A 26,821-nucleotide genomic window follows, 5' to 3' on the forward strand; every position below is an offset into this window, starting at 1 on the left:
GGAAGCAGTGGCTCTGTTTATCTCTGCCTGTCTCTGGTCTCTCCTCTCCACAAAAAGGGCCCTCGGCATGACTCCTTCGTGGGGTCCAGGGCAGGAGAACCCCTGGCCAAGCAGGGAGATGGGGTGTAGGACCCTTCTTGGTGCTGCTGTCTTGGTGGGACAGGAGAGAGAAGTCAGTGCAAGATGCTTCAGCTGCAAGGGGTAGAAAGGAGGGTGTTTGAATTAGGAAATTATACTGTAGTATACCAGGACTTGTAAATCTGAAATCATGGATAATTTTGCAAAGCCAGGGGTTTTTATTAGTATTATTGAGGGGTGCAGAAATACAATTTGAAAATATGTTCCTTATACGAAAAGATGGCGATTTCTAGGTTAGCCCTATGGGAGGTGAAGAAGCCAGGCGTGTATTTAAGCCATTGCTAAGCCTGTACCACTTTGAATCTGTGCCATATGCTAGGTCTTACCTGTGTTAAATCAATAAAAATAATCAGTTTTTATTCTGGAGTGAAACCTGGAGCAGTCTAAGCATTGACCTCCATGTGAAGAGATGAGATTTTTAGAAAAGATGTCAGCTCAACGCAAATTACTCTCTGGTCGTATACCTGAGTGCTGAGCTGTTTTGAGACAGGTCTTCCTCAGATGATAGTGAACAAAGAGCAGCTGATGCCTCAGGAGTGCCATCTTATAGTGATGAATAAAAATAGGTGGCTTGTATAGACATTGCTCTCGAAACCGTTGGATGATTGGAGGCTGTGTTTAGAAACACAAGGTGCCAGCTTTCAAGAGCATTGCACATGAGAAGAGCCGAGCAGAAGCTGCCAAGCTTATAAGTAGATGAAAATTTTTCTTAGCCTCAATTGTTTGGCAAAGTTTTCTTCTGGTTCTGAGGCAATTTGTTCTATCAGAACGCAAAGTTAGGTTTCAGTGAGAACCAAAACAGATGAGATTTAAAGAAATGTGATTTTCTTTCTTGACTTAGGTAAATGATTTGGAATGGCCAAGTAGGTTTTTCTGTACTGTCACAACAAATCAGCAGACACGAAAAAAGCTTGCGTAACTGTGCTCTTTCCTTGAGCTTAGCTGCCATGCAAGAACAGTTTTACATCCCATATAATAACAAATACTGTGTTTTGAAAAGGAAGCAAGTGGCTACCATCAGGGAAGGCAAGGACGCTTAGTATGTTGATAGGAACTTAACTCAGAGGCCTCAGCTTTGAAAAATGTGTTTTGTAAGATGAAAGCGTGTCATAAGTATAACGTTGAATTTGAAAACATTAAAGGACTTGATGAATATTGTTTTCTCCCTATGTATTTCACAATAAAAAGTAGGTGTTAAGATTATACAGGTAGAAAATATGCATGATCAGATTGCCTTAACACATTAACATTAACAGAGTATTTGTAAGTTTATCTTTTTTGTCAGTTCCTTCTGTCTGTCTCTCTTTTCTTTGTCTTATTTGTCTTAGGATGGTAGAAGATGTGATGTCTGTATGTTCTCTGTTGTAAGTAATTCTAAGCTAACAATTCAAGTTTCCTCTTTGATTTATGGGCTTTTTAATTTTACTCATTTATTTGCAGCATGATCAGTTATTATTCAGCATGAAGCTTTTGTGTTAACTGTTTCACTTCACTGGCACATATGAAAGCTATTTTAAGTAAGATGCCTTGCTGTGAATGAGTTTGAGGAATCTATTGCCTCGTTATCTGTTTGCCTATCAAAGAAGATCCTCTTTTAAAAACTATGTAGATTTTGTATCCTTGAGGTAAAATATGAATGTTTTATTTTTACCATTGTACAACAACATTGTACAAACATTTTTTCATAAATACTCCATAAAGTGTTTCTCCTTCTTAAAGGCATACGTTATCCTAATTACTTCTAGCATCTTAACTAGATAATTAGTAGCATCGAACACACTGATATTCAGCTGTCCAATTTATTTTCCCCTCTAGATGTGGTATTGATTTTACCCTCTGCCAGTTGAAGCCCACCATTATAATTTCCAGTGTTGACCTTGCTATTCATTGATCAGGGATGAGCTGGTGGGCAGTAATTTTTGCTACTGCATCGCAGTTCAAACATTAAGTCTTTATCGGCGAGTTTGGTGTGATATTTTTCTCCCTCTTCTAGTTAGAAGCAAAAATGTGTTTGAATAACTCTGGCAACATGCATCAAGAGGACAGGTGGATAATTGGTTTATTTCCTCGTTAGAAAATATTTTTAACCAATTATGAATAAACATAAAGGCAACATTCATAATTATACGCCAAGACATAATGTTTATTCTTCATTCCTTCTGCCTGATTGAAACCTATGGGGTTTTGAAGGGCTACAGCATCCGTGTTCCCAGTCTGCACTGTGAGCTGTCAGGGAAACTGGAAGCAGAATTGCCGTATTTGCTGTTGTATTTGTTTTAAAGAGGGGGGAGGGGGGGCCTTGTGCACATTTATAATGACAGAGCTTTGTTCTGGCATCTTGGGAACAGCATCTGCCTCTGCTGTTTTTATATAGTTCGTCCAAAGCATAGCAGTTTTTTTCTTAATGATTTATGGGGTCACTGGAGCTTACCACCCAAGTTTATCACAATTTTAATTCTCATTTAAAGACGTGGTTTAGACCTAATTTTCAGATGGGAAACTGAAGCAGACAGAAGCTAAATAATTTGCTTAAGGCCACTGAGGATGTCTGTGGTGGAGCAGGGATTTGAATTGCAATCAAGCAGCAGCTCCATTCTGTAAATGTGTCAGTAGTTGGCATGAAAAATAAGGCAATCCTGCTTTTCTCAGCTTTTGGGGAATTGAGGCCTGTTCCAAGTGCATGACAAGAAAATGTACCTATGGCATGTTTCTCTGTGGTGCTGCTGTCTAATGGATGGGATTTTCAAGCAGAAGGGCTTACAGAGGTTGCATTGTCTGTGGCTGACTCTTGCTAAGTGTGAAATGACCCAATTCTTGCTGATATTACCGTATTAACTGTTTTAACTTTATTTTCAGTGATACATTTAGGGTGAAAAAATCACCGAAAAGATCCCCACTATCTGATCCTTCTTCTCAGGTAAAGTACTGCTTTATTTTGATGCACGTAGTTTGTGTTCTTATAGGGGCAAAAAAGGGAAATTTGATTTATTTAGTTGTAGAATTGTACATTTAATAATAGAAGGGTTTTGTAAAGAATATAAGCATATTGGTGTTCAAGTATAGCACACTGGGCTAATCATAAAGTATTCAACTTTTGGTCTCTAGAAACATGTATACGACGTATATTAGATCTAGTATTTGCTCTGGGAATTCCAGTTAGATTATTAGTACATGTACTTTGGGAATTCCTGTGTTATAGTGGAGCAACAATATGAATAAATATCTTCAATCAGTTGTCTGGAAAATTAGATGTAACCATCCACACTGGAATTTTTAGATTAGGAAGTAAGAAACTACATGCATCAAACTGGTGGGCTGGAGGGGAAATAGAAATAAAACAAGTGGGCTGATCTACCAGGAACATGTGCTGGGATGGTTTTATTCCTTGTTGTAAACTGCCTGCAGGTTGGAAGAGAAGTTAACAAAAGCCGTTCTGCCTACAAAGGCCTAAGTGCTTTGATGTGGCGCAGCTCCTTCCATGCTGCTGCTCGTCTTCCTGTCATCCATCCTGCTCTTTTATTTATGCGACTTGGCAGCCTAGAAGCGAAGAAAGGGTTCATGACCTTGCAGACCTACGACGGCTTGCTCCCATGAGGGAAGCCTAAAAAGTCAGTTTTGGTAGTCAAAGACTTCAGTCGTGGGTGACGTGTGCCACTTATGTCAAGTGCCTAACAGAGTTAAACGGCTCTGGATTTTCTTTCTTCCTTGTTATCAAAGCAGCTTTGCAATGCGAGTGTTTATCATCAAAGAGTTCAGTTATACTGGGAAAACTTGCTGCTAGTACAGTTCTAAATGAAGTACTTTAATATTTTTCATTAAGTATTTCATATACAGCTGCAGTAAAGAGTGCGGAATTAAAAAGATGACTGTGGTCGTGCAGAGGAATTTAGGGAGTTGACTATCCAACGTGTTAGTGCAGAGGAATTTAGGGAGTTGACTATTCAACGTGTTAATGAAAGATAATAGAATTAATTGGCGCTTGTTTTCTGCAGGATCCCACTCCACTGCCTACTCCAGACACACCTCCCATCATATCCACGGTGGTTCATGCGACAGATGAGGAGAAACTGGCATCTTCAGTGACTAGTCAGAAATGGACCTGCATGACTGTGGACCTGAACACGGATAAACAGGATTACCCGCAACCGTCTGATCTGTCTACATTTGTTAATGAGACTAAATTCAGCTCTCCTACAGAGGGTATGCTTTATAAAGGACTGTCTGCATCCAGCTAAAGTTATATTTATTGAGAGAGAGGTTTTGGTTCGTTCAAGGATATTGGCGTATACTTTGCTGAATGCGAACTGTATTATTTGGGAACCCAAAAAAATGATGCTCTTTGGACCAGCCTGGGGAACTTAGCAATTGTGGGGAGCTGAATATATGACCCCCATAGTCCCACCTTGAGTTTTCAAGAAAGGGTAGAGAGGAAGCTTAAAAGAAAATGAAAGGGGCCTTCAGACAAAGGCTTTTGCTTCCTTTGTATGGTTAATTGGAGACATGCTCTGTTCTTCTGTGCGTGCTACCTGTTCTCTCTTGCCTTCACGGGACACTGGGGTCTGATACCGCTCTCAGTTAGTGCTCCTGGATCCAGAGTCATGGAACTATGATTCTGCCTGAGCCTGTTCCTCTAACCTGAATGGGAGAAGGTCCCGGGTTAAAATTCTGCTCAAAGTTTGTGTATTGCATGAAGACCCTTAACGTGCCATCTCTCCTCCAGGTTCCTAGCATTCAGGTATCTTTATGCATAAAAATGTCCAGGATATTCCCTGCGTAAGATAGTTACCATTCACGTGCCAGGCAAAATTTCCTTCTAGATAAACTTATTTTTTCCTGTCATACCTTCCTATAAGCAGTCGTGAGCTAAAGCTGGAAGTTCCTGTTAAGAGAACTGTCATTCCAGGTCTGTGAAACGTGGAAGAGACAGAATTTAGAAAATTTGTGTGTGGCCTTCCTTGGGGTTACCAGAGGGAATACTGCTTTGCAACATCTGCTCCAAGGGTGGATTTCAGCTTTGTGGGTGGGAAGAATGTATGAGTTTAACTTGGCTTAAACTTTTTCTTCTTGATTGGAATTTTTTTTTCCCCTAACCTTTCAACCTGTGTCCCAATCTACCATTAAAGCTATTTTATGCTGTTTTACACTGGATCTGGGGAGTTTTTGCCTAATTAAGAGCTGCTAAGCTTTTAGGTCAGATGTGTTTGACATCAAAAGGCACAAATAATCACAGTGGTTTTAATGGGACTGCACATGTTCATATGCACGTGCTTATGTGTTTGCGTGGCCTGGGCTTTTTGGAAATCTGTCGAGCCTTCTGTACAGATAAGTATTTCAGTCTGGATAAATCCGTTTGGCTTTATTGTCAAATTATAAATTTTAAGATGTCAGCTTCACTTCATTTGTATTAAAAAAATAATTTAAGAAATATTTTTTAGAAAATAAGCCCCCCAAATCTGGGGAAATGGAAATTATATGGAAGGAAATGGAACAAAAGAATAGTGAGAGATACTCTAAGGCAATCATTTTAGCTATCAAAGTGGGTAGAAGAAAGCAAGCAAAGCTCCTAATTAAATGCTAATTGTCTTGTCTCATGTGTGCTGCATAGTATAGTCGGAGTTTCAGATTACATGCTACTTGTAATCAACAATGCTTCTGCTTTTCAGATCTCTTAAAAATAATAATTTTTTTTCCCTTGACAGTCTTGCTCCTGTGCCGTTGAGAAATTTTTGAGTAATTCCAGGGCTGTTTCTCAGTGCAAATATTTTTACCCCTCCCAGATTCTAGTATGAGTGTTATCCTGTAACCTAACACGGCTTTTGTACAGATACAGCCCAACTACTGAGTCAGCCAATACCTCCAGCTCTCATCTGTTGCATGCGCTGCTTATAACTGCTGCCATTTTCGTGTTGCACAGACCAGAAATAAGCAGTAATTATTAGCAGAAAATTCTGATGTAATCTTGCAGCTATTTGTGGGAGGAGTTGGAGGACATCACTTAGTAAGTCTGTTGTATATCTTTATAAAAGATAATTATCTTACTTCATGGGATATCCTGGGCATTTGTAGATTTTGAATGTGTAGAGATAACTGGAGCCTAAGATTTTGGAGGGAAGGTGATGTCTTAGAGGAGATACCTAGGAGAGGAGATAGTATCTAATTATGCTGGAAACTTCTGAGAGCAATGAGATTAAACAAACTGCGTTTAGTGAGCCATGTTATTCCTTTAGTTTCTAGTTGAAGTATTTCCATCTGTATTCTGCCTTTTTTAAATCAGTAAAGTTAAATACGTGTTGTCCCAAAATTCAGTTTGGATTGCAATTGCAAAGGCAGATGGAAGATCCCTGCCAGCTGTGCCAGCAGAGGACAGCACCGGTACATCTCCTGCCCATGAGCATGCTCGTACCCTCACTCACTGACTGCTGTCCAGGGTCGTAAAGCTACCCCATAAACATTGGTGATGCACCTCACTGGGCTATGTGTAGATAAATGAAATACAGAAACACAGTTGCTAAACACTAGACACTGTTATCTGGTATTTCACGCTTTTTCCTGCAATGCTGCATCCAGGAGGTGGCTTGAATCTCATCATTTCAGTTTGGTTTTGCTTTGACTAGGAAGAAGCTTGTATCTGGTACCAGGAGGTTGTCCATCTTGCCTGGCTCCCTATTACCATTAAAAACATATGGTGCCAGGAATTTAAATGTGAGGGGCCTCCTGTTAGAGCATTCTCTTCACTTAGATGTTTTACTATTAATGTCTCCCACATGTCAGGTACTGAGAGTTAGTTTGTGGCTGTTCCTCTTCAGTGGTTGTTAGACAAAACACATAGACTTGTGGAATTCCAGTGCTTGTACTCTACGGTGCTTTTTATTATAAAATAATTTTGAGCATTTTAAACTCACATTGCACCCTTGGAAACTTCTTTTTTTTTTAACAAAACATGTAAGAGATTATCTTTAGGGTTGGTTTGTTTTTAAAGAACAAACATTTTAATGGTGGTTATCATCTTCCTGATACAAGGCCTACTTTTCAAAAGCTGCCAAAATCTAGAATTTTAGCACATACTTTTATTGTAATGTGAATGCTAGTGTGCCATTCATTAGAACTTATCTAGAATGGAAATTAAATTATAAAAGTGGTTTATTGAATTAGCTCATGGAAACAGAGTAAAATACAGCATTAGGACAAATTAATTATGTTTTAAATTAAGGTATCATTGAACAAAGTCTTTGCTTTTATTTGGGTCGAGGAAGGTATGCTCTCTTTTCCATTTTGCTGTGTTTTATCTGTCTGTATCAGCTATTGGGTGACCATGGGTTGGAAAGAAATGCTGGTTATTTCCTCCAGTGTAATTAGGAGATTAGAAGTAGAGAAGCAGTAAAGATTTGCAATTTTATTAGGGTTTAGATTTAGGGTTCTTTGTAAATCTTCCTGCCTTAGGCTTTTCCACTGAAACTAAAATATGAAAACAGCCCAGTAAGCTGGGCTGTTGTCTCACCCCTTGTTCAATGAGCATACAAGTGTTTTATGTATCTTTTTATCTGAAGTGATACCACAGTAGTACTTCTTAGTTAAGAATTGTGTGACAAATATTTCTCAACAGCTTTTAAAACCCTGTTGCGTACATTAAAGGAAACTGGTATCAGCATTACCAATTATTGAAGAACATGTTTTCTGTGATAAGATAACATGATAGAGGAAAGTTTTCTGTGCTTTGAAAGCACTCTGAAACCTTAATATTCTGGCCCCTGGGGCAGAATCTTCAGCAAATCGATAAAGCTGAAATTTTGCAGGGAAATGAATTTGCCTGAAATGTGTCATAGGTTCATTGTTGAAAATCAGTGAAAGTCAGTGCACCTTCTGCTTTCTCTCTGCATATTCTGTTTTTAATACATCATAAAAAAGTATCGAGCAGAATGGGAGTGGCCCTTGTAAATGAGAAGAGATCTCATTTACTTCTGGAAAAATCATTTCATGGCATGTATTTAATGGCTCTTTTTTGTTTCTGTTGCAGAACTGGAATATGGCAACTCATATGAAATAGAATATATGGAAAAAATAGGCTCCTCTGTGCCTGTAAGTTCTCACTTCCATTTCCATTCATTTGCATTCCCTTGTCATAATATACTATCCTGATAATGCCATCAGCCTTACTACCCCTTAAATTAATTATAATGTGCCTGCAGCAGATTTGCAAAACCAGTTCCTTTAAATTGGCATAACTGGGGTAAATTGCATGTGCTTTGTTCTCCTATATCCTGTAGACCTTGCTCCCTTTCGTTATTTTATTTTTAAGCTAGCATCATAGTAGTTCTTTCTGGAGATTAAAAGCAAATCAGTATTTCCAGCAGTGTAGAGTGCAGAGCTCTCTACACCAGCTATTGAACTATTTTGAGAAACTTAGAGTAAAACTTTTAAGGAGATGGAGGGAATCAGGAGAGAATACAGAACGAATGGGAAATATGGAATGCAGTACTATACGTTATCAGTTGTTTTGCCTTACTTCTATTTAATTCATGGATTTGCTAGCTTGACTAGATCCAAGAGGTGTATATCCACAGGGGAAGTTAGAAAAATCAAGCATATATGTCAGATGCTTAAACTGATGACGTTTCAATGAATATTTTAGTAACACTTTCTGTCAAGGGATGCCACCTGCCTAACAGGACCAAAAATCTGATTAACCCCAAAGTGGGAGAAGAAGAGCCATTACAAAGAGTGAACTGTTTAGGTTTTGTTCTTTAATGGTTTCTTCCTTAAAGGCATCATCTCAGTATCAGTTAGCATAGACTGTATTACAGTCCTATATTATTAGTTGTCTGTCAAGTCATTTGGTCACTTAAGGCTTCAGTGACCTGCATTAGCTTTAATGGAGAACGGTTGAGTTGCTTAATGAGTCTTTCTTTTCCTGTTGCCAGCAGGATGATAGCACCCCGAAGAAACAATCTTTATACCTAATGTTTGATGCACAGCAGGAGAGCCCGGTCAAATCACCTCCCATCAGACTGTCTGATTCCACGACACCATGCTCAGGGTATGTCACTGCAAGCAAATTCGGCAATGGAAAAGGATGTCAGGGAAATGGGTTACCATGATAGCACGTACACAGGCAATTCTTCCTCTCTCTGCCTCTGTGTTGCCAAGTTGTTTGTTTAAAAATAGATTCCCATCTGTGTACACATATGATAGAGAACAGAGGGCAAAGATACAGAAGTTTTATAATGGGAAGGAATAAGAACATATATTTCTTCATAATCTTACTAAATAGAGTCACAGTGGCAACTGTTTCACTAGACAATGGCTTCCTACTTACAGTTTTTTTCGCAGATACTGAGGTCATTTTCATGTCAATCTAGAAATCTCCTAATTGCAACTTTTCACTTGGCCTTTCCTAGATATATTTCCTGAACAAGGAGTGTAGTTCATAAGAACAGGATGTGGGGGTTGTATTTACTTCCAAAAATTTTTGTTGTTAAGGACATCTGTTCTTGTTAGTAAAAGTTGTTTGTTGGGAGAGATTTAGGTCACAATGAGAACGGGGTAAAAAGACAAGTGAGAAATATTTAAGGAATGTGCATAACGTTTCTGATTGAACTGGCTTTATTTAGATGACTGTAGTGCATTGCTTTGAAAGTATATTGCAAAGTGTTACGAGAGATAATGATATAGAATCATAGAATAGTTTGGGTTGGAAGGGACCTTAAAGATCATCTAGTTCCAACCCCCCTGCCACCAGCAGGGACACCTTTTCACTAGGCCAAGTTGCTCCAAGCCCCATCCAACCTGGCCTTGAACACTGCCAGGGAGGGGCATCCGTAGTTTCTCTGGGCAACCTGGGCCAGTGTCTCACCACCCTCACAGTAAAGAATTTCTTCCTAATGTCTAATCTATATCTCCCCTCTTTCAGTTTAAAACCGTTACCCTTCATCCTGTCACTACTTGCCCTTGTAAAAAGCCCCTCTCCTGCTTTCCTGTAGGCCCTTCAGATACTGGAAGGCTGCTAGAAGGTCTCCCCAGAGCCTTCTCTTCTCCAGGCTGAACAAGCCCAAGTCTCTCAGCCTCTCTCCATAGCAGAGGTGCTCCAGCCCTCTGATCATCTTCATGGCCCTCCTTCTGACTCGCTCCAACAGGTCCATGTTCTTCTTCTGTTGGGGGCCCCAGAGCTGAACACCGTACTTCATAAAGTTGAGTTGAAAAAATGTGTGTGTATATATATATGAAAGTAATATGTATATACACATGAAAGTAATGAAGAGGACTTGCTTAGTTGTTACCAGAAGCAGAATTGTAAGGGCCTTGTGCTCCACCCTGAAAGCATGTACACTATCTTTTTCCAGGTCAAGTTTTGAAGACCCTGAGGCCCAGCAATCCTCTGGAATGAAAATACAACATCCAGCTACCCGAGTCCTAGCTGCCAGCCAAGAGGCACACTTACAGTCACCTGACAAGTCAAAGCAGAAAGACCTAGAGCCCATGACCCTAGGAACAACTCCAGAGGCTATTGAAATAGTAAGTAATTTATGATAAGAGTTTGGGAATCATTTTCCTGCAGAGATTTCTCATGTCATAAAAGAAGTAGCAAAGTTGGATCTCAAAAGTAGAGTGAAACTCAACCTGATACTTAAAGATTTTGGAAGCAGCATATGGTAGGACCCAACTGAGGGAGGTAGGTTGAGGGAACTGATGGAATTTAGAAGAATTTTCTGAATTCTTACTGTAGCTTAACATTTTCTTGTGCTAACTTATTCCAAGGTGATACTTTGAAATGCTTTTTTTCTCACACAGGCCTTTTTACACTATGCTTTAACCCAATATTTTAAGAAATATTTTATATATAAAATAAAGGGGTTGATATAAACATAGAGACATGATTTGTTCTGTTGCATGTACTGTGAAATTCCAAAATTTCATAGGTAAAGAACAGGTGCCCTTTCACATTTTTGTATAAACTGTTAACTGTATTGTTGTTATCTGATACTGATAATGAAAAATTCACTTTTTTGACCATTTGAACTCATTCCAGCTTCCAGTTAAATCACTTTTTTCAGTGGTTTCTCTGGGTTGGATTTGAATTAGTGGTGAGCCCTTCCTTGCTTCCAACCTGCACTGCATACAGACTTTAGAACATTGGTTCTCAAATTCATGAAGGTTCCCTCAAGGCCTCCACATTTCCAGGCAAGCTTGTTTCACAAATGCCTACAGCACTAGGCATGCTGAGCCATATGACAGTGTATTTGCTGAGGAGTCAAAAAAGCAGCAGCTCATTTTAATACTCTGCTTAATTTATATTAACAATGCTGTTGATACCACTTCACAAAACATTTTTTAATGAGCTTGAATACTTTTCTAACTGCAGGGAGTATTGGGTACTCAAATCCCAGTGCTCTTCTTTTTGTCATTCTAATTCTGTCCACCCTTATATTGCATATTTATCCTGATCATGTTATAATTGTGAACATAACTTAGTTTATATCCAGTAAGCGGCAAAAGACTTTGTAAAGACTGCAAAATGAGTCTTGCTGAGGTTCCCCTCAGTTTTGGTGGTCTTCAAAGCTTTTGGACTGCCTTAGAGATGCCTGAACTGAACATAAGCTGTTGTATGAACAAAACCTATGGTAACTGTTTGAAAACTATTGTAGAAGTATCGAAAGTGGGCTGTGGTCCATGGTTTGAGAGCCATTGCTTTAGAGGTCCTAATATTACTTACTTCATGTTAGTCTTGGAAAGTTTACTCAGCTTTTAAATTAGAAAGAATTATTCTTGATGTTTGTCTGTTACACCTGAATCATGTATTCAAAAGTAATCTTCAGAGAGGCATGAAATTACTGGGAATCAAAGATTTGCAGACACATATGTTGCTTTTGGCCTGAACTACTTGGGCAAAATCTCTGTTGCTTATTCTACATCCTCCTTACCCTTCAGACATCTCCTGAAGACTCCTTTGTCTCTGCTGATGCTCTTCTCAATAGGATATCTAAGAAAACCTCAATATGTGATCAGCCTGAATATCTAGATCCTGACTTAGCTGAAAAGAACCCCCCAGTATTTGCTCAGAAACTTCAGGTTTGTAGCAGAAATATAAATGTCACTTTTCTTGAAGTTTGTCTATACACAGGTAGAGGAATGCCTTGCCTCATCTGAAAGGGGTGGGGGGAGGCTTGGAGGAGAGGTGGGAAAACAGCAAAATAATTATTTGATTCTTTCCAAAGTAGCCTTGGCCTTTCAGGAACTTAACGAACAGAGATATTTTAATTTAATTCATACAATACATAAACTTAAATTTCATCAACACTTTCAACTGTCCTATACCACTGTTGTATATATTTTGCAGAAGTCTTTATAAAGCAAATCTTTTAAGTTTCAACATAGGACTTGGTGTGTGGAGAGTTGTCTTGACGCCTGGCCTTAGTAGGTCTGTATGCATAGATTAATTTTCAGAGATTTAGGCCCTAATTCTGCTGAAATGAAAATTAGGCTTTGTTTTTTTAGTAATCTGCCTAATGCAGAATTTGGCATAGCTTCTTCTAGGAAAAGCAAATTGATCACCAGACCAGTTCTAGATGACAGGACATATTTTCTAGAATATTTATAGTGAAATTTTAAAACAGCAAAGGTTGAATTGAGAGCAGCAGCTGGCATAAATTCACATAAAATGAAAAGGAAAGGAGAGGAGTCTGTGAGAAACAGCTGTAGCTTCAGAAAGCATTTATTTTACCCAAAGCATTGTTCATACTTACCCCTTAATAAAAATTGTTTGTTTATATAGATACCTCAAAACTAACCAAGAACTGGAGTTTTGTATCAATATTCTAGTCATGAAAGGAATATGGGATGTGTTTGTCACCCAAGAACTGTCAGAATTATACATTAAAATATAACATTCCATTTTTGAATGTGTTAAACATTTTTGCTGTGTTCTTAATACATTTCTTTCTGTGGATTGCTCACAACCAAACACTTGACAGGAGGAGTTAGAGTTTGCTGCAATGAGGATAGAAGCACTGAAGTTAGCCAGGCAGATTACCCTGTCTTCTTTCTGCTCCAAGGTATCTGTCTTGTGCCTGCCATGTGTGTGTGAGTGTGCACAGACTAAGAAACCGAGTGCTGCTTTTTCTTTAACAAGGTAACTAAGGCTCTCAGAGTGCAGTGCTAAGCTGTGTGCACCTCAGCGTGACACCAAAGAGCATGCTGAAAGCAGGACTGCACACAGAAATGCTGTCACCTGCTCCACTCACAGAGTACCGCTACATCCAAATGAACAAAAGGCACATTTGAAGGCAAGAAGCAGGCACGTACCTTTCGCAGGAGACAGATTCTGCAATCCAGGTGGCCATTTGTCTACAGCAAGATTTGTCCTAAAATGTTTGATGGTAAAACAACACCAAATCTACTTCTTATGAAGTTGCTATAGATTTTGACTGTAGGGACGTTTTTTATCTTTTGTTGGTATTTTCAGCTTGAAATCAGACACCTTCACTCTCAGAGTTTAAAAGTGAGAAATTCAATCAACCCTGCCTTCAGGCAGCTGAAGAAAGGGACTACAGCAGGTTTGCAAGGGCTATAGAGCTCCCAAGGAAAAAAGGCCTCCCAACACAATGTGTCTTTACTAGTGAAGATTGAAACCTTTTTTTTTTATTGCTATTTCCAGGTTGCTCTGGCTAGTTCCGCCTCAGAGTGATGCTTTGCACTGCTCTAGGGATGCATGTGGTCCTCACTGTGTTTGGAATGGGATGGAAAAGCTTGCTCTGATGCGCTGAGTTTGGTGGTTAGCCAGTTGCACAGCCAGTTTATGATGCCCTTTATGGTACTTTTAACAAAAAAGTCGAAACAGAAATGTTAGTGGCTTTCCTGGGATGCTGATGGGATGGCACTGTCCTGCTGCAGTGAGACATTTTATTCCAAATGAGGAGAATGTGCTCTGACATGTCCTCCTCTAGTGACCTTTCTTTTCTTATACTGTCCATTAATAAGCCAGCGGGAAGTCTTTCTCCTGATCCTGTGTCATCTTGAGTTCATTGCATCATAACAACATTTGGACTGGTTACAGGGTAGAATTTCTCGATGCTTTAAAGATCAGTCATAAAGTAGCTCGTTCATAAAAGTAAAGATTTTTTTTTTAGACTAATTGTACTTTTATGAAAAAATAATGACTATATTTGATTTATTTTGCTTACCTTAAATAATCCACGAGACAACTGTTTCCATGGTACACATATACTTACCCAAGTAAACTCATTCCTTGCAGATTTATGGGTGTTTTAAAGTATGTGGCTATAATCTTTTATTTAATCAAGAAAAATGTGCCATTGTCTTCATTAGTAACCAAGATTAACCTTCTAATTAAAGGAGTGAAAAAATAAATACCATTTTCCTGTGTGAGTACTAGCCTGTGTGGGACTCTGTCCCCTTGCTCCGTTGCCCTGAGTGGCAGGTGTCAGAAGAGGGTGAGGTGGGATCCTCTCTACCTCCTTATTCTCTCTCTGCCTCATTGTCCTCACAGCACTTTGCTGTAACATGCAGCAGTCAGGCTCTCCAGCACCAGGAACCACTCGAGATGAAACACATAATAATACCTAGATACTCTTCACAGGTTATACAAAAAACTTCTGTGAGACATCTGCATTTTTGCTGCCAGCCAGCAATTCAGAAACTCACAAACTGTACTATTTCAGACTGAATAGAATAGGTTTGTATGTTTGTGAATTCTTGTGTGTTACCCAGAGAAGATTCTGAGCTGCAAAAATGTTATAATATGTATTTGATTACACGGAGTTATATTTTAAAGATGCTTTTCAACATCATTGCAGCATTTTCTTTTATCTAGAACAAGTTTATGAACTCCTTAGAACTTAGAAACAGGGAAAGGATTTCATGTGATTTCTTAGAAAATGCCATTACTCTCTATAACAAAGACAACAAAAACAATAAGTAGAGATGAGAAGAAAATAAGCAAATTTCCACCCTCTGACAGAATCAGTTGCATTTTGACATTCACAAAGCCCCATGTTGGTGCAGTCCTAGGAGTGCTTTTAGCTGAATACTGTGGGTGTCATGTTAGGCTGGGAAGGACTTTTGTCCTTGCATAACTTTACCGTTTCAGTGGGAGGTTGCTAATGTTAAATTAGCCTATGATGAGAACCTACGTGACCTACAGTGACTTATGGCCTCGATTAAGTATAATAGGATCCACCAGACAACTGCAGTGACTTAAATTTGGATACTGACTGGTAGAATTCCCTTCTGGTTGGCTGGTCACAGTTCTTTTCTTAGTGTTGTATAATGACATTTAACGTTTGCTAAACCATTACAGGATGGCAAACAAGAATAGGATGCTAAATAAAGACACAAGCACTTGTTACAACGTGTTGCATCACCTAAAATAAAGATTAAATACAAGCATTTTCTTCTAGTACTAAGGCTGAGAAAAAGGATGTGCAGTTTGTTGTTCTCAAACAGAGGGAAGTTATTTGGCCACTCCCAAACTTCTTGTCACAGACTTCAACAACAGCAGGACTAGTTGTCTGGTTTTACATGGCCAAAGATTTCTATCTTCCAGCATTGAGATGAATTAATACTTCCCTGTTAAAGAGTCTCCATTAGGATGTGCTGTGGCCATTTTTTTGTGGGTGCACCATGAACAGAAAGCCAATAGTGTTTGTGTCTGCCACCCTACAGATGCTGAGGTGATGTAGAGTTGGGTGTTAAATAAGATCCAAGGAAAGGAGAGAAACTGAAAGGAAAGGCATCGGCACAAATGGGATTAGTGTGTCATGGCTTTGGGGGCTCTCATGGTAGTGAAGGAGGAATATTTCCTTCAAACAGGGATACCATTTTTTCTACTAACTTTACAAGCAGAGAACTTATGTTTGGTTTTTACTTGCTTTTCAATATATTTGCAAGCATGAATAGGTCTTGTTTTGCCTCCATTGACCTGTCTGCACACACATCAATTAGATAAAAGAGTAGGTCATTTGATATGCACCCAAGCAGTGTTTGAGTGCTTGTAAAGGGCGAGCTAATTTTCATCAGGGCTAAATACATATTCCTCTAAAGAGTATGATAAAAACTAGTTTTCATTTTCATTGCAGTTCCTTTCTCTATTTTCTTTCACTTTGACCTTCTGGAAGCGAGATAACTGCAGCTGGTTAATCAATGTGCATTTATTCCCTGTCTGGTCAGATATCTGGTTTCTGTGAAAAACGATGGGAAGAGAAGAGGAAGTGCGTTGGGCTCTCAAATATTTACACTAAGATTGCAGTGACCTACATTTAGTCGTAATTCCCCTGCAGACTCTAATCTTTCTGTGCGAGGTTCAGTGACTTACAAATCCCTACGCTTATTATTACCCCAATTAACTGCTTACCATCTCAGCAGTTAGGTGTTGAACAGAAAGCATTGACAGAGTTCTTTTGGGTAATACCGTCAGCCTTTTGGTCAGGTTGTATTATTTTCTCAGGATAGGAATATTTGGAGGCAGCAAATAACAGTTACTGAATTATACATCAGTTTGGAACTGTGTAGAATTGGCTTTTGAAATAAAGCCATGAAGACTTGTATTGATTGCTCCTGAAGAGAGAGCCCAGCAGCCTGGTTGTGACTTGTGTGAGGTGTTTCCAGAGTTAGGACAATACTGCTCGGACCACTGCCACAAGCATTTCTGCTCAATGGTTAAATTCCAAGAGTTTTTACAATAGTTTCTGGAAATTTTAAGTTGTTTTGCATGTCATTATTACTATTCTTTTGTACTTACTCAAATGCAAGAGAGAACTACAGAAAACCTGGTTATATTAGTGATGTGTTGAGCACTATGTAAAAAAATACAAAAGTATGTATTAAATGCTTTAAATGCTCTTTTTTCCTTAAAAATTTTCCTCATCCTGGCAGTTACTTTGACACATTTTTGTATGAGCTTAAGGAAATTTGTGTTTCTTTTGCCACAATTAATATTTTCCAGCAATCTCTTCATGTGATCCAGCAAATTAAGCTGCAGGAGGCTTTTGAAATATGACACATACAGTTAAACAGATTGATCTTCAGGACGGCCTTTCTTTTGAAGGCAGCTTTGATGATCTAATAGCTCTTTTTTATCTCTTGGTTCTTCTTGCCTTGCGTTTGAGGAGGAACTAAAGTAGATTTTTTTGAAGTTAGGATACTGAGTTGAGCGAGCAGTAGTCTTATTTATTGACTCTTTTGCCTTTACTCAGATCTGTGGGCAGCCCCATGTGTTTTTGTATTTATGCATTTACATAGATGTCTGAGTTTGTGTCCCAGATGTATTTTTTCCTGCATAGTTGTTGCATATTGGGAGGTACTTCCAAGAATACAGGCTATGTAATTTTGATAGATCTTGTGATGCTTTTTGCTCAGGTAGGAGGATCCACTGGATTTGAGGTTGCACCTCCTAATTATGTTGGCATTGATCATTATTTTGTGTGTTCATGGTTAAATGTAGCAAAATAGAGAAGGGATGGCCTGCTCCATAAATGCTAGAAATAATAGTCAATTGACTCCCATGTTTAAAAACGAACAAAAAGTACAGAGCAAATTAGTGAGTCCCTTATATAAATAAAGATGCAGTATGGTGTTTTCTAAGTACTGTTTAGCTTATTCTTGCCCTAATTAAATTTTCTTGCCTAGTCTTTTAGTGTTGCTGGTGTGGTTTCTTCATGTTGTCTCCAGATGTGATATCATGCTGTGTTTATCTCGGGTGAGCATTGTATGTAGCTTTTAATATAGCTTCTTCAATAAGGCGTGATGTGAGAACTCAAAGGGATTGCAACAAAATTAGCAGTGGGTTTGGATCCTTTCTACTGTTCTAGGCTATGCGAGAAGAACTGTGAGCAAGTGAATGATTTATGGAATACCATCTGACAAAATAGCCTTTACTGTGTTGAAACAAGAGCATGTGATGGTGAAATTAATGAGGTCTATTTGTGTGCACGTTGTGGAGAGGAGAGCTGAACCTTGATTCAGATACTCACTTTCGCAGTCCTGTGCTTCAAGCAGTAGAATGTGACTGCTGTTTTATTTTTAAAAAACCCACAAAGCCAACTAAAAAAGCCCAACTGTCTTTTACAATAAAATAAAATATTTTTCTCTCTTTTATGTAAAAAAATAATTTAAAAAATCTTGATTACTGCTCTTAATTATTGCAGATAAAGCCTAAAGACTAAGGTGCTGCATTAGTGAACTTGAAGAAACAGAATATATTGCTTTATGCACAAAAGTAACAAGTAAACTGGAAAAATATGTTATCCCTTCTTCAGCAGCAAGGAATTGCTGTACCAAGAAAGCTGTATGTAAATATCGATTTCCATCAGTGGACGGAAAAAGGCGTTGATCAGCCTGACTTCCCCAGCCACCCAAACGAACAGTGTGCCATGGTCCAGGCCTCTCTGTGGCTACATGTAACATCATCATAGAGACAATTTTAATTGTCATGAGAGCCCACTGAAAAGTTCTGCTACTGAATCTGCAGGTTAAATTAAAAAAAAATCATTCTGTATTTTAAAATGCAGTTTTGACACTGGCTTAGCAAGTGATGTGTATACATACACAGTGAGAGGGGGGTTTCTGGGCCTTGGGAGGTCACCTGGCACGTGTTGCCAGCAGACGCAGTAAGGAGAGACCGGCCAGATCCCACATACGGAGTGGATCTCACTCGGTGCAGCCAAGCCTGTGCCTTGCAGATGAGTGCAAGATGGGTCAGCAAGCTGTAGAAGAAGAAGGCCTCTTCTGCCAGGCAACTAGCGATAGGACAAGAGGACACAGCCTCAAGCTTCGCCAGGGGAGGTTCAGGTTGGACATCAGGAAGCATTTCTTCTCAGAAAGGGTCATTAGACATTGGAACGGGCTGCCCAGGGAGGTGTTGGAGTCACCATCTCTGGAGGTGTTTAAGAAAAGACTGGACATGGCACTTAGTGCCGTGGTCTAGTTGACATGGTGGTGTCAGGCAATGGTTGGACTCGATGATCCCAGAGGGCTCTTCCAACCTGACTGATTCTGTGATTCTGTGATTCTGTTTGTATCCTCCCTGCTGACGTCAGTGTGTTTGAATATTCTGTACCATGTGAAGTATCTTCTTCGGTCACGGAAATTCAAGGAATTTCAGCCATACTCAGATACCTCAGATCTGTCCTATGAAACTTCTTTTGCTGGAATGGTTTCATATAAAGAGAAAGGAAAATACTAAGTGCAAGAGCATGTCCCTGCCCAGGGCCAAGCCCATCTTCCCCCACGGTGCTCCCCAAGGTGGGGATCCCCTGGGACTGCTCTAGGCCATGGGGGGACCAGAGCAGGCCCTCAGCCTGTGAAGTGGAGGTGCTCTGTCTCTGTCTCACAGAATTATCCTGAGGATGATGTAGCCTGTGCAGTGTAGTCGTGGGGGTCCCAGCACCACACGGCTGGAGGGGATCCCCTTTCTCTGCTCTAGAGGCTGGAGACATAACAGAGCTCATAGAGATGCCTCTTGCCATTAACCTGTTATCCCCTTTGGTTTCTATGAGCATTTTCCTCTTAAACAAAATGTTTGTTTTAATTTTTTGTGACATTCTGATTCTCCAGCCTGGTTTAGTCCAGCGTTGTAAGGAAGCAGTGTTTCAGTGACGGCCGTGCTGTCTGTACTGTCTGCCCCTCTCCACCCTGTCCCCAGTAATCCTGATTCCTTTGCCCAGTTTCATGCATGTTTAACAGAGGAATGGAACACTCAACCCCAACAATAGGATATGGTCACCTGCACCCCCAGAATTATTTTGTGACCCACTAGCAGCTGAAAGAACATTTTGTTTCCCAGACTGCCAGAGGCAATACCAGCCGGGCGGTCAGCACGTGCATGTTGGCTGGTTGATGGCGAGATGCAAAGCGTAGGTAGGGACACAGGGACATAGGGCTGTGGTGGTGCACCTGTTGCAGAGGGGTCTGCTCTCAGGGGGTTGCTACGGATGGTGACTAAAAATGTGTGGGTTTTTTTTTTGTTTGGTATCTTCCTAACTGTTTTTTATAATCTCCTTGGTTTTAATGCGCTGTGACTTGGATTGTTTGTACCTAGAGTGTTGTTTGCAAGACATTGCGTCTCAGTGTCCCGTACCTCTTTTTTCTCCCTTCCTCATGTCACATGCTGCTTTCCTCCCAGGTTGATCTGGGCCGCTGACAGGAGCAAAATTGGCAGCTGCAAATAAAACCTCATTTAACTTACTAATTGCATGCTAAATACCAGTGGGGCAGCAACGTCACCTGTATATTCTATGATTCTATGAGTCTGTCTGTTATTCACACTTTTTATGAAATACTGCTTATGATAGATGCAGTATATTGGCAAGTCAGACCTAAAAAAGTGAGCTGTCCTCTTGCTTCTGGTTTCTTGCTCTATTTTTACGGAAGCAGAATTACCCTTAACAAGCTCTCTGCCTCCAATTCTAATTTCCTCTGATGACGTGCATTTCTTGTGGATGTTTTGATGAAATTTCTGCATCAGAAAGTACTAAATTTTCTAATATAGGACCCTAAAATATTGGTGGCAAAGTGCTGTGTTTATTTTTTCTCTATAAGGGTAATATGGCTTTTTGATGCTTACTATAGATCTTAAATGCATATTTTATGATTGCTAAATTCCAAGTTCCTTGTCGGTGTTATTGTTGTTATAATTTAGGTAGTGCACAAGATTCTAGTCCTAGCTCAGGACCCTGGTGCCTAGCACTACACCCAGAAAACTTATTAGCTAAACACATATTTAATGGTTCATTTCTTTGTATTTAAAAAAACAAACACACAGAGAGAACCTGCTATCCCAGCAGATGTTTCCATTTCTAAAAGTGCACTGTACTCCCGGATCGGCACCTCAGATGCAGAAAGCACCACGGGTCTTCTCTACGCCCAGCAAGACTTAGACTCTGCGCTACGACTCGCCAGAGCAGAGGTAATTTTCTTCAGAATTTGGAAAAGGAAATATGTGCCCCTTGTGGTTTCCTTCTTTCCTGTTTTCTCCCAAATGATTCATATTATGAAGACTTGTTCTATTCTTGAAACCATCCTCAGCCATGCTAAAGCCACGCTAGAGGCTACCAAAGCAAAAGGTGCTACGCTGTAAGTTTTACTTTTTTTTGACATAAGTGAAAAGCAGACATTATATGAAAATAAGTCTTTATTGTTTTTAACCTCAGGTGTACTCTGTGCATCTTGACATTGCTGTATAATTATACCAAAATTGTAAGATGCTAGAAATAAGAATAAAATTATGTATTTTACAAAGCTACATATAGGATTAGTCTGGCTAATAATAACAATTAAAAAATGGGTACAATCTAGCATTAGAGTATTCCAAACTTTATAATAGATTGTATGAACAAAAGGAACACAAAGGAACACAGTCCTTTGGGTATAAAATTTCATGGACAGCCAGCCGTAAATACGCATGCAGAAACACTAGAACCCCCGTGGAGGACAAACCAGAGGCCCGTGTTCCAAACCCCTGCACAGAAGTATTTCAGGTTTGGCACCAGGTTAGATCAGACGTGGTGTAGTGTAATATGGTATTTCTTGAAAAGTGGCCTTGTTATAATCAGGAATGAAACATGAAATGAGAACATTGCATTTACTTTCCTAAGTTAGTTTTTCAAAACCTGAGTATGATTTCACATCCAAACTTTTTTAATTGCACCTTGCAGCCTGAGAAAGAAAAAAAATCACTGGGGATGCTTATATATGAACCCATTACGCACTTGAAAACTATACCTCTGTTAATTAGGATTTTATATTAAATCAAATATTGTACAGTTATTTAATTTCCTCTTTAATGGATCACTTGGTTTTACTGTTTTTTTTTTTCCTTTGCTTTCCTTATTTCAGATTGTGGCCAAGGAAAGAGAAGTATCTGACTGGAAAGAGAAATATGAAGAAAGCAGAAGGGAAGTGATGGAAATGAGGTTGGTTACTAACTTGTCACTAATCACACTGACAGAGAGTCTCATTTCAGCCTGTGGATAGCACGCAGAGTACCATGCTTGTACTCTCTTCGTTAGCTGAATTTGCTTTGTTACTTTTAACTGCAGGCTTTGGATTGATCCTAAACTGATACATTTGCTCTGCATGGTGGGCACCCTTGTTCAGGGTAATCATTGAAAACTTCTGTGTTGCTCATCTCATTTACATCCTCAAAATACTGAGATAAGAGAGGTCTTAATCTGAGTTAATGTAAGGGAAGAACTTCTTCTAGTTTGTGCTGTGAAGTCTCACGTGGATTGCATAGTGATGTTTCTGTTGCCTGACTGAAGGGGTCTGCCTGGAGAGGTGGCAGAGGTACGCACGTGCTCATTTCAAATTCACTCTCCACGATAGTTTTGCCAACAGAAGAAAGAATGTGAAGGTTTGCAGATACGTATGAGTAGTACAGGCTCCCTCCAGGACATTATTGTAAAAAGTTTCTTTGACAATAGAAAACAAAAACTCAGTTGCCAGTAGAAGAACATTTCTTGCAAAGGAACCACTCTGGCCTCTGAGTGTTGACTTCCGTGGAGATTCTACACCCTTTTCTTTGAACTGAGCTGATTTTTTAATTACTGCACACACTACACTTGATTTTAGTTGGGCAATAGTTATCTTGGATTTTGCTGCTGCATTTGAGAGGGGACAAAAGGACTCTGAGCTTTTAATTTTATTCTAGTTCTATCTGTTCTATTCTATTCCTCCTTGCAAACCTGCCTCTATTACATTAAATATCTGCATACTGGAACATAACTGGTTTGACCTTCCTTCCTGGCCTAGGTCCTACCACTTGCAAGGGTGACAACAAAATCACTGTAGTGGATGAGGTGAGCGATGTTGCTCAAAGAATCACTATTGCTTCCCATTTAGTCAGTTGAAAGTTTCAGCCTTTCTTTTTTTTTCGGTGGTAATACCATAAGAACGACATACCAATGAGCTTGACCTGCTCATCGATCTGAATCTGAGAAAGTCATCAACGGCAAAAGAAAATGTATAAAAATATTTCATGGAGTCTTTAAAGCCTATTATTCTACCTTCAAACAAACAGAAAAACCACCCCCCCCTTAATTCATAAATAAAAGGAAACTGTCAGATTATTTTAGCATCCTTCTGTTAAGCAATAATTTCTGCAGTCACTTCTGAGACTGAATTTTCTTCAAAATCACTTCTGTTCTAGCACCAGCTTCTTCCCAAAATTAAATGTTTCAGTGGTTTAAAGCTAAAGCCAATGAGCTCTATCAAGTGAAGACCTGCACATGCAATTCCTGCTTGTATCCAGGGAAACTGTACTTAGGGAGTGAGGGTAACAGGGCACTGCGGTGCAGAGCTCTGCAGATGCCAGTGTGGATGCCAGGAGTCGCACATGGCAGATTTGAATAGTGGCAGGGCAGGGCTTTGAGCCAAAGCATCTCGAGAGAAGCATCTGCAAAAGGCAAGGGCAGCCGCTTTATTTCTTTCAGAAAACCATCTCCCAGCGCCCAGCTGAGTTCTCTCACCTCTCTTGCACTCTGCGTGGGAAAGGAAACAAAGCCCTGGCATAGCCCTCAAATGCATAATGAGGCAAAAAGGAAAGGAGCTGCTGCAAGCAAAGTGAGGAATGAACAAAATTAGGAATAGTGTGGGGAATATCTCAGCGTTCAGCACACGCTGAAGTGTGGTACTTGGTCCGTTCTCTGGAAACTGCCTGGGTGCATGCGCCTGCCAGCTGCAAATGGGCACTGACAGAGGTTGCTTATTCTTTAATGAAAGGAGTGCAGGGGAAGACACAAAGCAGCTGGCACACTGAAGATCTGTACCTTCATCTTCCTCACAGTAGTTTGTTTGTGTGTCTACACCCTCAATAAAATTTGATTTGGAAAAAAACACATTATCTAAGTCAAATTTCCCACAGGTACATCCCTAGAACACATGGGTGAAAAAAAAATCTGACTAATATTGTCACAAAATGATAAATTACACGTGTGTGCACAAGGAAAGATTTCTCTTGGAAGATTAAATGTTGAAACAGTCCATGTGTGGTAAATTAGAGATGCAGCAATTAGATACAACATAATGATAAGAAGGAGTAAAGGGATTATCTAGAGTTGCAAGCACAAAAGCATCACTTCCCACAGAAGGAGAAGCAATGCTCTTTTACCCAAGTCCTGAATACTCTACCTGGAATATCCTGAGTTCAGCTAAGTTTCCAGAAAAACATCAAACTGGAGGAAATTCCACTCTAGAGAACAGTAGCCAAGATGAAAAGTTGTAATAATGTAATAACTAGCAAAGAGCTAAAGCAGGGTGGGCTATACCATAATCCAAGGGTACAACCAGAGGCAGGCAAGAAATATTTAAATATGGTTATTTGGATGTCTAACTGATTATGCCTCAGTAAGGGAAGTCAAGCAGATGACCTCCGAGATCCTTTGTAGCCCTGGATTTTGGTGTTTGTATGACTCATGAAACTGCAGGAAGTCAATAAATAGACTGAATGTCTAAAATACCAGAAGTTAAGCCTATGCAGCATGTCAAGCTAGGGTTAAGATGTGCCATCACAGAGAGGAACGATGTGGCCAGCATCCTTTGGTTCCCCAGCCATAATGACTGTTATTTAGGCTGCTTGACTGAGAGAGGCCTTTGACAGGAATCTGGAACAAGACTTCACTTGACTACCTCGCTTTCCAAATCGAATATTGTTAAAATCAATGTGCCATTGCAGTATCCACTTCTATTGAACAGCTGCCACATGATTCATAAGGCTGGATAATGCAGAGAATGTGGTACCTACTTGAACTAGTCTAAGCTGGTAAAAATAAGAAATAGATAATGTTTTTTCACTTTGCTGCAAGCTTCCGTGGTGCAGCCCAGACTGGGAAGTGCTGTAGTGTTGTAACAGCGTTTCATGTTGTGTTCATTGCCCTGAGTCCTTGGCTTCATTTTCTAGGACGATAAAACTTCCTAAAGGTGCCTGGTGTTACAAGGATATGACATGGCTTTAAAATCCTTATTACTTACAGTAGGCTTCTGAGGTAATCTTCTTTGTACATGAAACCAATCCCTTCCTTTTAGGGGAGAATCCTTGCAGCTATCTTTGCTGTCAAAAGTGTCATTTACGGTTAAAAGAAAAAAAAAGAAAAAGCAAAAAGCCAATTAAAACAACAGGACTGACAGTAGGTAAAGCAGCATCTGAGCAGGTCCCAGTGGAGGCAGTGGCTGGAGGCACGATGAGCTGTGCAGAGCTCTGGCCTCAGTACCAAAAATTGTTTCCACCTGAAGCCTGAGCGAGGCTGGGGGGTGCGCAGCTGTGATGCCCCTCTCTGCTGAGTGCTCTGCAGGACCAGGGCGAGTGAGACGCTGCTGACCTTTGGGGCAAGTGGCCTTCTCGGGGGTTTCTGGGCTCTGTTTGTGATTCAGATTTGAGACAGGCGGTGCTGGAGTTACTGCACTAGGTTTTTTTGGGAGGCTCTGCAAGTGTCTCCTTTCCTTACTGACTTTTGACTCAGGATTTTCCCACATCCTTTCCGAAACCTCACCAACTGCAGCAGACTTCTCTAAAATGGAGCAGCTGAAAGAGAGCTAAGACTTCAAAAGAGACGTATTCAAATACCAGGGAGCTATTTTGAATATCCACTTCAGATGAAGTGTGGGGTAACTTTGTTTTTCGTAGACAGTCCTAGGTGGCTCATGAATCAAAGCACAGATCAAGCTAGTCTCATTTCATTAGCTTTATTTGGCTCTGGGAAGGGATGGATCATCTTTCTAAATCACATTTAAGCTGCTTATTTTGGCTAACCTCTTTTCAAGAAGGAAATTCAAAGCCTACCGTGAGTATATGAAACAAAATAGTCTTAAAAGTAACATTTTGCCACCTCTGTTTCAAAAACAGATTTGAGAAATAGGACATGATGGATTTTGTGCTACATAATTGAATATTTTGGTCTTGTTCTCTTAAGTGCTAATGTACCATTTAGTCACATTTGCAGAGTGGAAGATTAGATGTATTTTGGATGAGGGCCACTATACTCCTGTTAGGTTTACTTGCTACCAATTGTAACTTTACTTAACATTTACATTAAAAATAAGCAAACATAAACATGGAGAAGAGGGGAGAAAGTAAAGGAAAAATTATACTCTTCGTAACTCTTGAATTAGACCAATGTGATTATGTTTATATTTAAATCCTGATTGGTAATGTACTTTGAGCATGTTTCAGATACCAGAATTTGTTTCAAAGAAGTCCCTTTTCCCTCACCCCACCTCTGTTGATTTATGTGGAGAATTAAAAATCAGGTGCAATGATTAAACTGTCAGTTTTATTTGTTACTCAGGTAATAAGGAGCATATAAAAGTGTGAAGGGGTTCTGTATCTCTTTTACAATACCATAGCCCAGTTTTTGAGTAGCATTATTTTCTAAGTAAGCATTAGCAATTATGACGTTTGCCAAAAGCTTTTCTTTTTTTTCCTTCTTATAGGAAAATAGTTTCAGAATATGAGAAGACGATCGCTCAGATGATAGGTAGGTGTTTCTGCTCTGAAAGATGCTGTCTTCCACTCTGATTTTCTGAAGAGAGCCTAGAAACATGGTTGAAAGTCTGTGGGCTTCATTTTGTTGCTAGCTACATCTGTCGATGCTGCTGGGAAGAGTGAATGTGTCTGAGGACACCAGTGTGTGCTGCCAGGTTGTGATGAAAAGCTAGGGCTTCATTCCACTGAAAGTAGCCC

At 39.8% G+C, this 26,821-nt stretch overlaps 1 protein-coding gene across 4 annotated transcripts in view; it reads left to right on the top strand.

Annotated features, from left to right (window-relative positions):
• TACC2 (transforming acidic coiled-coil containing protein 2) overlaps window positions 1-26,821 on the top strand; it is a 150,187-nt gene that overhangs the window by 114,251 nt on the left and 9,115 nt on the right. For 2 of the 4 annotated variants that reach the window (XM_068398076.1, XM_068398079.1), the window contains 10 exons: window positions 2,995-3,055; window positions 4,131-4,338; window positions 8,153-8,214; window positions 9,057-9,172; window positions 10,476-10,647; window positions 12,061-12,201; window positions 13,104-13,184; window positions 20,909-21,052; window positions 21,982-22,058; window positions 26,572-26,615. In XM_068398076.1, the coding sequence (XP_068254177.1) occupies window positions 2,995-3,055; window positions 4,131-4,338; window positions 8,153-8,214; window positions 9,057-9,172; window positions 10,476-10,647; window positions 12,061-12,201; window positions 13,104-13,184; window positions 20,909-21,052; window positions 21,982-22,058; window positions 26,572-26,615 (1,106 nt within the window). The remainder of the gene's footprint in view (window positions 1-2,994; window positions 3,056-4,130; window positions 4,339-8,152; window positions 8,215-9,056; window positions 9,173-10,475; window positions 10,648-12,060; window positions 12,202-13,103; window positions 13,185-20,908; window positions 21,053-21,981; window positions 22,059-26,571; window positions 26,616-26,821) is intronic. The other 2 variants (XM_068398077.1, XM_068398078.1) reach the window with 2 other exon arrangements.

This window comes from Nyctibius grandis, chromosome 4, assembly GCF_013368605.1.
Source record: "Nyctibius grandis isolate bNycGra1 chromosome 4, bNycGra1.pri, whole genome shotgun sequence".
Classification (NCBI taxonomy): Eukaryota; Metazoa; Chordata; class Aves; order Nyctibiiformes; family Nyctibiidae; genus Nyctibius; species Nyctibius grandis.